The sequence below is a fragment of the Crocuta crocuta genome, unplaced genomic scaffold, assembly GCF_008692635.1.
Source record: "Crocuta crocuta isolate KB4526 unplaced genomic scaffold, BGI_CrCroc_1.0 scaffold176, whole genome shotgun sequence".
NCBI lineage: Eukaryota > Metazoa > Chordata > Mammalia > Carnivora > Hyaenidae > Crocuta > Crocuta crocuta.
This window is the reverse complement of record NW_027531905.1, coordinates 5,750,615-5,764,483: the sequence shown is the minus strand read 5'-3', so window position 1 is coordinate 5,764,483 and position 13,869 is coordinate 5,750,615. Positions and strand designations below refer to the sequence as shown.

At 38.7% G+C, this 13,869-nt stretch overlaps 1 protein-coding gene across 3 annotated transcripts in view; it reads right to left on the bottom strand.

The window, feature by feature from the left end:
- ITPR2 (inositol 1,4,5-trisphosphate receptor type 2) overlaps window positions 1–13,869 on the bottom strand; it is a 490,032-nt gene that overhangs the window by 359,632 nt on the left and 116,531 nt on the right. For all 3 annotated transcript variants that reach the window (XM_077774582.1, XM_077774583.1, XM_077774584.1), the window contains exon 10: window positions 4,793–4,837. In XM_077774582.1, the coding sequence (XP_077630708.1) occupies window positions 4,793–4,837 (45 nt within the window). The remainder of the gene's footprint in view (window positions 1–4,792; window positions 4,838–13,869) is intronic.

Genomic DNA, 13,869 nt, shown 5'->3' with positions numbered 1-13,869 from the left:
CCTAAATAATTTGCTTAGGTTCCTGGGGTGGGGGGCGGGAAGCTTTCATGAATAAACTCCATTTATAAGTAGCATAACAATGGTTCATGTGTGAAAAGAACTAACATCTAAAGCAGTTTTTAAAGCAGTGCTATACATTCTGCTTTTAATCTCTTGCACCCTGTTAATTTGTTTAACAAACTCTCCTTCATAAACAGCTCAAGACCTCCCCTCAAAATCTGTACAAAATAAAATATGAATAATGAGTTATAGGTGCGAAATCTCTTAAATGTATGGATCAGCTTTCAATCTATAAGAAAAATCAATATTTTATTTCTATAATATGAACGCAGTTCTGTTCAAAATTGTGTGCCTGTAGCTTTTGTTATAAACCCACATCTTTTTTAAGTAAGAAAAAGACACAAAGTCACTAGTTCCCTATACAGAATTACAGAAGCGCAATGCCCTCCCTCTTGCATCACGAAAATACACGCAAGGTACAACACAGCTTAGATAGATGTTAGATTTAACATCAGCTAGCTTTCCAAAATATTCTCAATTTAGGGAACGCAGAGCCTCGGGATGTTAACCTAGTCTGCTGGGCTCTTATAAAACTAGCATTTTTACTTGGAAGAAAAGGCACACAGACTCTCGGGTTATCCAAGTCGAAAATGCCCTTATGAGGAGCCAGCCAAGTAAACTAATGGTTCGCCAGGCTTCTCCCGCCTCTGCTGGGGCTGCCAGTGGAGACACAGCAGGTAGCCTCCTGTAACACCTTCTCTGTTGACTCATTTGTGAGTCATCGAATTCTGAGCAGAGACATCACGTTGCAATTCTGTTGTTTCAGGAGCCAGAGACGTTGTGTAAGAAATAACGCATGCATTTGCAGGGCTGCTGCAGACCTGTGTGCGGCCACAGCCGAAGCAGCATAATGATGCGCAGCCTTCTGTGTTTTCGGTCAGACCTTCCAGGGCTCTCTCTGCTGACTTTATGTAACAGACACAACCCTGCCATTTAAAGCTGCAGACACTTCTTCTCTTCCATGGCTCCTTAAAAATCTGTTACTCTTAAACTGTTTCCTCTGAGGACTCTTTTTTCTTCCTTTTCTTTATCATCAGACCACTGATGAATATAGAGTAAAAACTCAAGGAAATGTGCGGTCCTTGTTCATAATCTGGTCCCCCAAGCCCTCCAAAAAAAAGTCTATGAGACAGAATTTTCAAATAACATTTCAGCCGAGTATCACGGTTTCTAGAACACTGCTATTTACATGTGTCTATGCACAAAGACGTGGTTCTCAACAGGCAGAGAGTTTGGACCGCAGCGGGGGTCATTTTCCAGACCGCAATGGGGGCTATTTCCAGAAGCACCTTTAGTTCCCACAGCTGGGGGCAGGGGAGACCATTACTGGCCTCTAATGCACTGAGTCCACAGATCTGCTAAATATCCTACAGCGTAAAGGACAAGTGCCCCCAACAAAGAATTTTCTGGGCCAATATATCAATATTGCTGAAACTGAGAACAGATCTGCTAAACATCCTACAGTGTAAAGGACAGCCTTCCCCCCAACAAAGAATTTCCTGGGCCAATGTATCAATATTGCTGAAATTGAGAACCCTCAGCATCAACAAAAGACACTCCCTTGAAAAATCAGATCACGTTCCACATCAATATGGTAATGTGAAAATGGGTGGTATTACTCCAAAAAACTCCCCTTCAAAGAGCCATTCGCAAAGATGCAGCCTTTCAAGGAGAAGAAACTAATGACTGTCAGGTTCCCAGCTGGGCTTGACACAGTTCCAATGTTTACAGGGTCCCTGTGGATGCTGTACATTTGTAAGATTGGAAATAATAGGCTCCTTTGTAGAATAAATACAGCAATTTGGATCTTAATGGGAGCTCTGACACACACCGCCTCATTTCAGTGGCACCGTGCATTAACCTTTGAAACTTCAAAAATGGAAGGCAACATTTTGATAAAGGTTTCTAAATTACAGGAAAAAATATTAACTGGCTATTAAATAGACAACATAAGGGAAAATTTGGAAAGAAAATGATTAGCATGGTCACAGTGAACTCAGCGTTACTGGAACCCAGATCTGAGGTGAGATAGCATTCTGTTTGGGGAAATTGATTTCATTTTTCACAGGCTAAGCTCTAACTGCTCCTTTGTTTTCTTTTTTAGACAGAAATATAATTATTGCTGGGTGGCAAATGGCCTATAAAATGAGAAGCCATATTGTTAGCTTTAGTGTTCCATATTTTCAGTTTTATTTACTTTAAAGCTAGGGATTAAGGATAGAAAAAAAGATGAAATCAAATGTCTCCAGTTGGACATCTCTCTGAGATGGCAGATGACATCCAGTCATAAACTTCCACGGCAAAGCAGATCCACCTGTGTCATATGCAATTGAAGTACTGCTAGTAACAAGTGCTTCACAGAAAGGTGCTCTTTCTCACCTTCAGAGGTGAATGAAGAACGGATATTTCAGAAGATAGAAGGAAAAAAATCTATGAAGTCTAACTGAAAGCTTGATGGACACAAGCAGCAAACTTTGCCATGGATTCATTACTTATATTTTCTGTGCTGCTCCATAAACTTTCATACCCTAGCTCTCATACTCTCTCTCTCCCACTCAGCTCACCCAGAAGCATCAGAAGCATCACTGAATAGCATGGAGCTGAAAGGAGATAAGCAAAGAGATGTAATTCAATTGCACAATTCGAAGCTTTGATGTGATGCCCTTTTAATCGAAACAACGTACGTTTTGAGCCTACGAATATCTTTTATTCAAAGAGTTTCCCTTTATCTGATTGAATTTTAACCTCATGGCCCAAAGATGACGTATGTAGGGTAAACATCCTCATCTCATTAGTCAGGTGGGAAACAGAGTTTCAGGAAGGCTATCTTACACATCCAAGGCCATACAGGTTAGTGGTGGTGCTAGAAATAGAACTCCCTTAGCTAAAGAAGTCACATAGAATCTCATAAAAAAAAAAAAAAAAAAAGACCTTGAGAAAGAGAAAGGCAACTCCTGACATCCACCCATTGGCCTGGTGTGATCAGGCAAGCTCGGTGTTGCCAAAGGCACCCTGACTCTCACAGACAGACCACGGTGTCCTCCTGTGAACATGAACGATTTCAAAGAACACCAACATCAGACAAGGCTGCTCCATGCCCAGGATGGATCAAGACAAAACGACACTGCCCCATAATCATATCTGAACACTGACAAAATGTCAATGTTGTACAGGCCATAAATACGATTTACTATCCCTCTCCCCTAGCCAAAATGAGTGTTGCTGCTTTAGCACTCACACCATTAGCCTGGCTCTCATCTGCCCTCCCGATACATAAAATGTGTTAAGAGACTTCCTCTTCCTGCCAGCATTCTTATCCACAGTAAGCCCCACTTCTTTAAATCCTCCCCAAAATCATCTTGTACAAGCTCAAATCCTATCATAGGTTTTTTCTAGCACTCTCTGCAAGGCCCTACAGTTCCCCCGGATATAAGTGCAATGTGCAATTAACCCCATTTGTTCAAGAGCAGGTGTGTTCTTGGCAGTCTTTGGCAAGAGACCATTGACCAGCACATAGTAAGAACCAAAGACTCAGCTTTGAAACATGGTTATGGATGACGTTTTTCTAAATCACGGGGAAATCAGAACCCAACAATCCTGGACTAGCATGTGAAAACCAAGGAGAAAGGAGTCCACATAGGGGGATAAAACTGAATTACAAATGAAGGACCCAACCGATTTAAAAGCCTACTTCTATGTTTAAGGACATTTTGACACAAATTGACGCTCTCATTGGGCCAATAACCTGATACTTCAGCTTTATTTCTGTTGTAAACCTGATAGTCAGATGGAGAAAGAAGTCAAACAGGATTGATTCAGGTCCAGAAATTCTGATTTGATTCATCTCCCCCATATCAATATCCTCATAAAACGTAAAGCTGAGAGCCAGCACAAAGACAGTAGTCATTTCAATTAAACATTGCAACTCGTTCTGTCAAAAAATGTAGAATTCTGAATGATGCAGTAATAATTCTTAGCCATTCCAAAAGAGATTGCCAAATTCCTAAGAAAATTAAATTATACACGGTGTCGTTTTACATCAAAGTATCTAGCTAAATTGCTAAAAATATACACGGCTATATAGATATGCATTTCTATCCAGCCTATCAACCAGGTTTTATCTGCATCACATCGAATTGTCCTGAATTTCAGAATTTTCTATTCAATTAAGTCCTACTGTCATCGTAGAGTCGTCTTCTTAACAACGGGGATGAAAAAGCAGGCTGAATAATAATAAATATCTTAATGAAAACTGGCTTTCAAAAAAGATTGATATGTTTTTCGAGAAGCATGCTATAGAATATAAGAAAAATCAGTTGGTTGATACCTTAATTTCTCCCCATAAATAGAGCCCAAATCATTTTCAGTCAGAGAGGATTGTCCCATTGTCGTCTTTTCCTATCATACCATAATTCACTTTGTCTTTCCTAATTTCCATGCACTTCTGAAAACTAAACCTAGACCCACCATATCTCCCAGATGCCCATGGCCTTCAGTGCTCTATCATAAATAGTCTCCAAGTGGCTAGAAATCTCCCTAAATACCTATTACCAGACATCTATTTATAACATCAGTGTATCATCCTTTACTTATTATCTGTGATCCACAGGCTCTAGTTAGAGAATCTCTCAGAAGCCCTAGTCTTCAAATTTTCTATTAACTTTTCAATTTGTTCATATAAAACATGCACAATAGTTTTGGAATTTGTTGGGGAGAAAACAATTCCACTCACCACATTTTTTCCTTCATTTTGAGCGTCTCGATAATCAGGATTAAGCTAAAAAACAAAACAAAACAAAACCAGTTTTAAATTGCTATTAAAAGCACATTACCAAGACCAATGATCTTTAATTCAGTTCACTATGGTATCCTTAACTAAACTCAGTATTTAAAAAGCTTCACAAAGAAGCCATTACTAAATATTACAATTTAGAACATTACCTTAAATTCTAGCTGCAGGAGACACGAGCTAAAATGCCATGTTTATGGCTTTTGTTTATATTAGAACAATTGACACCTTTGAATAAGTGAGAGCTGACAATCTCACATCCTCTGGGGAAGCCTTCAAAAGAGTTATCATTTTGCCCACCACAAAATCTGCCATTAACCAATAACTGTTTTTAAAGTTAGACCAAAGGAAAGTCTTAACAATGATCTGAGATCATGCTCCACATGCTGTATACACAAGACAAGAAAATCAAGCAAAACAGGAGCCATATACCAGATATATATGTCAGATATGAGGGCTGATGCATGAGTATCATGAGGGTTAGGGGTCAGCCCAGGGAGGCTGATGAGTTTTAGATATGCTGAGTGTTGATCCACATATTTCCAGCTGGCTAGAATCCATACCTCCTGACTCCCACCTGATGACACAGTCTCAAAAGGATGCCTGCGTTGTACTGAAATAACTAGTTCATAATTTGCAAAACAGCAAACTTGTAAGGTATTTTTTTTAAAATAATGAGTTGTTCACTCGACTTTAACTATTTCACTATGAATATGTTAGTGTCTATAACACATAACCACTTAAAGTCTCCGTTTAAGGGGCGCCTGGGTGGCTCAGTCGCTTAAGCAGTCAACTCTTGGTCTCAGTTCAGGTCACGATCTTGCGGATCATGGGTTTGAGCCTCGTGTCGGGCTCTGTGATGGCAGTGCAGAATCTGCTTGGGATTCTGACTCTCTCCCTCTCTCTGCCCCTCCCCAGTTCACTCTCTCTCTGTCTCTCAAAATAAATAAATTTTAAAAACTTTAAAAAAAATAAAGTCACCATTTAAAATGTAAGATCAAGAGTCTTTCTCAGAATGACACTTGGGTAGTAGCTTTGAGGAATGTCTTGTCTACTTAATACTAAATATCAATGAAGGTGCTGAAAAAGATCAAGAAAACAAAGCAAAAAAATCTCAATCTCACCAAAAACTAAGCCTGAAAAACAACCTAAACCCAAATCTACAATGAATTGCCAGTAACTACAGAACAGCCGAAGCTGGAGGAGAAGCAGATAGCTCCCAAGTTTGGCCTCCTGGCATTCCTCAACCCCAACCCCACTTCAAGCTAGCACAGTTGAGACACATGCTGTGGTCCCCGTCTGTCCATGCACTCAGAGACCCCAGTGTCTGCCCACCAAAAACCTGCCCAGAAGTGTATAGTGCTGAGGGGCCATTGTCAGACTGAGGCGAGACTTGTCTCCCCGGGACTCCCATCTACTACCCGACTACCTCTATCTTTTCATGACCATCAAGATGCGACGAAGCTCAGAAAACAAATGGGTGGAAAGTCAAGGGAGCAGATGATAGCAGAGGGCTTTCTGAGAAGCACTGCCTGAAGAAAGGGAAGAGAAAGAACTGTGGGAATCACATTGCCTAACCCTGTAGAAATAGCAAAGAATAGAAGTGCTATAGAACCCAGGGACGCAGAGTCGCCATCTGCTGGGCTTGAGACCTGCACTGCATGCAGTGTGTCCAGTCAGCCCTTCAGCTGAAGACTGAGAAAGAGAATTGAGAATTTTTAAAAATTGAGTAGGGGTGGCTGGGTGACTCAGTGTGTTAAGCGACTGACTTCGGATCAGGTCATGATGTCACAGTTCCATGAGTTCGAGCCCCGCATTGGGCTCTGTGCTGACAGATTCTGAAGCTGGCTTCAGATTCTGTCTCCCTCTCTGCCTCTCCACAACTCACTCTCTCTCCCTCTCCTTCCATCTCTCTCTGTCTCCCAAAAATTAATAAACATTTTTAAAAATATTTTTTAAATAGAATATAAAGGAGCACTGGAGTGGTTTGGTTGGTTAAGCTTCCGACTCTTGCTTTCAGCTCAGGTCATGATCTCACGGTTTGTGAGTTTGAGCCCCATGTTGAGCTTTGAGCTGGCAGCACAGAGCCTCCCTGAGATCCTCTCCACGCCCGCCCCCCCAACCATGCACACACTCTCTCTCAAAAATAGACTTAAAAAAATAAAGTAAAATGAAATAAAAAATAGAATAAAAAAACCANGCCCACTTCTCTGTGGGTAATAAGGAAGAAAGGAAAAAAAAAAAAAAACTTGTGACTGATTAAAAAGCATGTTAGAAGGAGAAATCTCCTTTTCACAGAGTCTTTCTGAATATTTTCTATGGCATAATGCAAAATAAATTTTCAGGAAATGGTTTGGCATATTCAGGAAAGCGTTAGTAAACATTTCATCTACATAAAGGCAAGAGAATAAATTGAACAGCTAAAATATGATAAAGAAATACTTACATAAATAATAATATTAAAATATAAAGAATGATAAAAAGAAGTTAAGAAAGATTCCACTAAAAATGAAAACATGAATACAAAAGTAAACTCCATGTTGGCAGCAATAAAAATGCTACAGGAAATGAGGGATAAAAAAATGAACAGACATCTCTCAAGACAGAGGAAAAATATAAAGAATTAAAAATTAGGAAAAAGAAAATAGTCCTAGAGGACCAGAGAAGGGTATATCAATTAACAAAAGACCAGCGTCCTGTAAAGGGAAAGAGAAAATTAGTGGAAAACACAAGAAATAATCAAAGATAACACAAAATACAGTTTTGCGCAGCTGACAAACTCTATGTAGATATTACCATACCCCAGGAAAATCAACACATTCATTTGGAGACAATGAGCAGGAGAGACAAAAGGTAAAACAATGGTAGGAACATAAAAGATGGCCAGAAATTAGGTGTAGACAAAATGTAGACAAAAATGCTTACCACATAACAGGAGAATGGATAAATAAAAGGTGACATTTTCAAACAATGGAGTACTACTCAGCAATAAACACGATGAGCTACAAATATAACACGAAGGATGGATCTCAAATATATATATACAATGGGCTACTGTTCAGCTATAAAAAAAAAATGAAATCTTGTCATTTGCAACAATAGGGATGGACCTTGACATCACTGTGCTAACTGATACAAGTCAGAGAAAGATCTCGCTTACATGTGGAATCTAAAAACAACTAAGCTCATACATACAGAGAACAGACTGGTGGGTTGCCAGAGGTGGGAGCTGGGGACTGGGTGAAATGGGTGAAGGCTGTCAAAAAGTACAAACGCCACTTATAAGAAAATAAGTTGTGAGGATGTAATGCTTAGTATGGCGACTATAGTTAACAAGACCGTGTTACATATTTGAAAGTTGCCAAGAGACTAGATCTTAAAAGCTCTCATCCAAGAAAAAAAATTTGTTATAATTACATGTGGTGATGGATGTTATCTAGACTTAACTGTGGTAATCATTTCACAATATAGACACATACCAAATCATTGTGTTGTACATGTAAAGTAATATAAGGTTATGTCAATTATATATTCTTAAAAATATTGTTAAGTGGAAGAAGCCACTCATGTGACTCCATTTACATGAAATCTAAGGTCAGATAAAACTAAACTGTGGTTAAACAAATTAGAAAATGCGGGGAGAGGGCACAAGGGAGAGGGGTGGATAGAAAGTAGAATCCAGCCAAGAGTCACATGACCACAGTCCCTCAGGTTTTAGAACTAACAATGGGCAGCAGGGGAGAGGTCAGAAAATGGAATCCAGGGGCACCTGGGTGGCTTAGTCAGTTAAGCATCCAACTTCAGCTCAGGTCATGATCNCAGTTACAAGTTGCCTGTTAGTGATAGGCCAACAGCTGGGGAGATTTGAGGCTGAACTTTCTTTTTCTATGGAGATACATTTCTCAGGCTCCTTAAATTCCTTTGAATTGTAAATAAAAGAATTAATCCCAAAATGGGATTATTCTTGCTTTTGGAATCCAAGAGTGAAAGATAGAAAGTCAAAAAGATAGTGAATTAACTGGCCTCCTGTCTACTGATTAATCAAACACAAAAAGACATACTTTTACCTGGTAGTGATGACAGTTCACGCACAGTGCCCAGGAGGGGTTTATCCAGCTATTTTAGCCAAGTATCATTGTTTTTTATTTTTTTCATTTGTTTTCAATTTGATGGATTCAGATTTTTTTCCAAATTAAAAAATTATCCATACTAAAACTATAGCTAAATTACTTTCTGAAAGATATGCAGCCTGTTTAAACACGGATATATCTTATGATCAAAGTTTTTATTCACTAAGCATTGTAGCAGTTCACCACAGACACTGTGAAGGAAATTCATGCTGGAAACTGTGATGTATCCTAACTAAAATGTGTACAGGGACAGCAATTAACGTACCTAAGTCAAACACAAAATCACATATGCCCTCTGAAATGTAAGTTATATTCTATCCCAAAGACAACACTACTTTCTGAAATTCAGTCTTCACGTATTTCACCCACTCTGGGTCAGCCAGTCCAATCCCTAAGGGAAGTCTGGGAGCTAAATTACAGATTCCGCTCTGTGAAGACATACCCATGAGCTTTAGAGGAAAGGTCACTTAGGCAACCTTTTCACCTTGGAACTCAGCGTCCTCATATGTAAAATGAGAAAAGTCTATGACCAAAGCCTAATCATACTAAGTATATGGCATTCAATTTTATACACTCGTGGCTTTGACAACAATACTGAAGATAGTGCTAGATCAGTTAGATTTTGCCCCATCTGTGTCTCTTTGGCTGTAATGGGGATTTTTAAATAATTAATATGGAGTTCTTGCTTCAGTAAATTTATTAAAGCGTTAATAATAACGAGGAGAAAGAGGAGGAAGAGGAGGGGACGAAAGAGGAAAAGGAGGAGAAGCCACCCAAATATATCTATGACTTTATAAATGTATCAGTATTAACTGGACACCAAATAAATATATTCTTTAGTGTATGTCTTAGTTATGCTGCTACTTTCCTTCTCTAAATAAAATAATAGCAGTAATTATCAAAGTAATTAAACTAAGGATAAACCAAAAAAATATTATTTCTAATGGAAAGAAGGGGAAAAAAGACATGGTCACGTGAAGATTCCTGAATCTTTCAGGACTTTAAAGGAAATATTTCCTTATGTTAAAAAATAAATTATAAATCTGGCATTGGAGAGATAGAGAACTAATATGCTATTCAATCATTTATTCAATAAATATTAATAGAATATCTATAATGGGCAAAGCATTGTGCCATACGGTATTTTAGCAAAGACAAAAAGAACGTGGTCCCCTGACCATAAGACCTTACAATCTAAGAGGGAAAATAAGACATAAATACAGTTAGCTGTAATATAAAATAGAAAGTGACAAGAGATATAAGACAAGAATGAATAATTTATAAATAATATAGGTCAGAAGAAGGAGGGATCTGTGGTGGGCAAATTGATTTAAGAATTATTCATGGAGAAGGGTGCATGGTAGATAAGCCTTGAAGGATGGGTACAAATATAACTTTCCGAGAAGGAAAGAGGTGAAGAAGACAGCAGTGCAGGGGAAGCTAATGCCACATGAGTGAGAAAACAAAACTTGTTCAGAGAAGACCCATAAACGTCATTTATGGAATACTTTTTACATCCTTTTAAAGATTAATTCATTTCCCCTTATAAGTATCCTAGTAGAATGGATTCTTTCCCCCACTTTACAGATGAGGCCCCTGGGGCACATCAAGTAAAGTCCTCTGTGCAAAGTCCCACCACTGGTGAGTGGCAGGGTCACTCAGGAGCAGAGGTTTGACGATTGACAAGCTACATCCTTGACTTCCTGCAGCATGTTACTTCTCTCCTGCCTCCATAAAGAGAAAGGGTGGGATCCGAGGCAGCCTACACCAACAGGGGCCTTAAGCCATAGGCTAATGAGTCTGCATCTTCAGAAAGACTCTGCATATCACTGGGGAAACATTCACAGAAACACTGCGTTAAAAATCCTCATTGGCCATGGTTAGTAAGAAATGGAGATGAAAGATGGAAGAGAGAAAGTAACCAAGTGCGGTGGTTCAAATGAGAGGTAGCAAAGCCCTAATAAAAATAATCACGCTGAAACAGAAAGGAAAAAGCAGATGCAGAAGATTTTACAGAGACAGAGTCAGTCGAATCTGACTGTGTAAACTGAGAGAGAAAAATATATTTGTCATGACTTTCAAGTTTTAACACTGAACTAAGAAAACTACACTATTTTATGGGGAAACAATTCAATCTTGGATATAGTTATTGAGTTTCAACGTCAGTGGGACATCTGAGATCAAATTCATGGCCCAGGAAAGCCAAGGGAGTGACAGAGAGAAAATATGAACAACAATACCCAGTACTAAACCTTTCAAGGGAGCTCTCATTTAAATGGCCAAAGAGGGCTAGAAAGAAGTCAAGCAAAGCATCTCACAAGTCAGAAGAGAAAAGTGGCAGAGAAAGAGAGAGAGAAAACCATAAACACATGGGCAGTGAAAGCCCCAATGGTACCACAAACAAGTGAAAGACAACCACAACCTTCCATGGAACACAACACCAACTGGTCACAACACTTGCAGTACACATTCGTTTCCTTAAAACAGAAAAGCTACTTGTTTTTATGATGAAATGTGTGTTGATTAACTTTTATTATATATAACATTAAAATCACCACTTGTGTATTTTTAAATAATTATCTATGCTCTTCTTTCCAATGACTGGCATTTCAGAGACAATCTATTATTTCTGACTGACAAGTCTAGAAAAGAAAAGAAGGGAAAAATAATCTTTATTGGATGCTTACATGTGTCAAGCACGATATACATTTTGATGTAAAACAGTTACGCGTGTGTGTATAGGGTAGGGTATGTATATTCTACTTATATACATGCATACACACACAAACATACAAACCAGGCCCTTTTTATAAACTGTGCCTGATACAGTTGATAGAAAACTAAACATAGGGATATTTAAAACTATAGCCCTGATATTATAAGGTTCTGTGCTGAGGGACAGGTTCTTGAGTACTAAGTTCTTAACTAGTTAAATCCAAAGGCTGTTGCATAGTCAGGAAATAAGTGTTTACCGCCATCTGGTGGAAGTCTGGCCTATCTACAAACAAGCTAGTTGTCTTTGAAAGGGCAATTATAAAATCTGTAACAAATAAAATTATTTGCACTACTCCATCTATCTTGTTATGGAAAGAATCATTATTGCTTTAATAATATCCAAAGAAAAAAGGGAGAGGCAGCAGGTCAGAAATCGTGATACTTGATTTATAATTGCTCCCTTGACGATGGAAGAACTATTTACTGAGGCTCTAATAGTATCCCATTCAAAATACGATAAAATTACTTTCTCCCTGTGCCAATAGGAGATATTGGTGTTTACTGACACAAGTAAAAGATCTAGGGCAAATGTCAGTGCGTGTGATTATAACCGTGCTGTGTATTAAATGCAAAAATTCAAGGCTGTTCACCTTCCTCCCCCTCAGGTTGCCTTATTTCTTGTAATGCCCCACAGAAGCGGCCATCACTGGAAGACCTAACAATACCGTACTGTAAATGTACTGTAACACATTATCTGACAAAGCCACAACTGGCTTCATTATCTAATTCACAATTAAATACTTTGTTCCACATTTTGTCCGTAGGTTTCGAGCACTGGATATTTCTCAAAGGTAAATTTTGAATTCCGTAAAACAAAATAGCGCTATATTTATATTACTATTCTGTATTAGACTCCAGGAATATATATCTATATATCTATATATTTATATTACTGGAGTAATATGTATCTATATTACTATTCTTAGGTCGCAGTCTATGGTCTAATTTCCTTTGGCTAGTGTCCCCTTCATTTCTATACAAGCAATTGCCTTATAAACATTTTTCTGAAAAACTTGGCCGCCCTGGAAGTACTGGTTAAAATAGAATGTCATGTTTAGGAAGTATATGTTAAAGTACAATTTTGAGGTTTTTCTTTTTCCCCCCTCATTTGTGCTTTGATTTAAGGTTGCCGCCCTTTAAACTCACTGTGAGATTTAACGTGGTCATCTATGGATGCTAATAATTTTAACATCACCCAAAATCTGTTGTCTCAGATGCATATGCAGAGGAGCTATTCCAGTGACTGAGTTAGCATCACTCTCCTCTATACTGCAAACCCCCAAGCCACAAGGACCAAGGGTTACTTACCTTTGTTTTCTTCACAGCATCACAATAGTGCTTCCACCCAGAAGGCGGTCCAGAAATGACTGTGTAATGTTGGTAAATGATAGGTCAAGGCTTCTCACCATTGGCACTACTGACATTTGGGGCCAGAAAAGTGTTTGTGGTGGGGGCCGTTCTAGGCATTACAAAATGTTTTGCTGCATCCCCGGCCTCTACCCACTAGATGCTAGTAGCTCCGTCTCCCCAGTTCTGACAATAAAAATGTCCCCAGACATTGCCAAACATCCCCTTGGGGACAGGATCATCCTAGGCTGAGAACCACTAGTAGAGATGAAGCAATTCAAGTCTAGCTTTGAGCCCAAAGACTGTCATTGTCTTGTTTTATTTTTTTAACTTTGGACAAAGTAAATCTCTCGGACCCTGGGTCCCTTTGCTGTAAAGTGAAATGATTGGATGCAGTGTCTCTCTCTCTCTCTCTCTGATTGATCTTTTAGATTATCTAGTGTTTACTCAACATAAATTAAATACCAGACTCTGCTCTAGGTACAAGGATAGTGGTGAGCTCCTAAACTTTCCCTTCAGTCATCTGACTTACAAAGAAATACCAGTTCTGGAAAAATATTAATCATAATAATAGTAGGTATAATGATAGTAATGATAAACAACGCTACTCCACATTGTCTGTCCCCTTCTTCTCAATGGAAGACAAGGGGCTTAATATTTATTGAATACATTTTATGTGCAAGGTGCTGAACATCCCATATCTTCCTTAATCCCAAAATAATCCCATGTAATATATACAACCATCTTTGTTACACACAAGGCAACTGA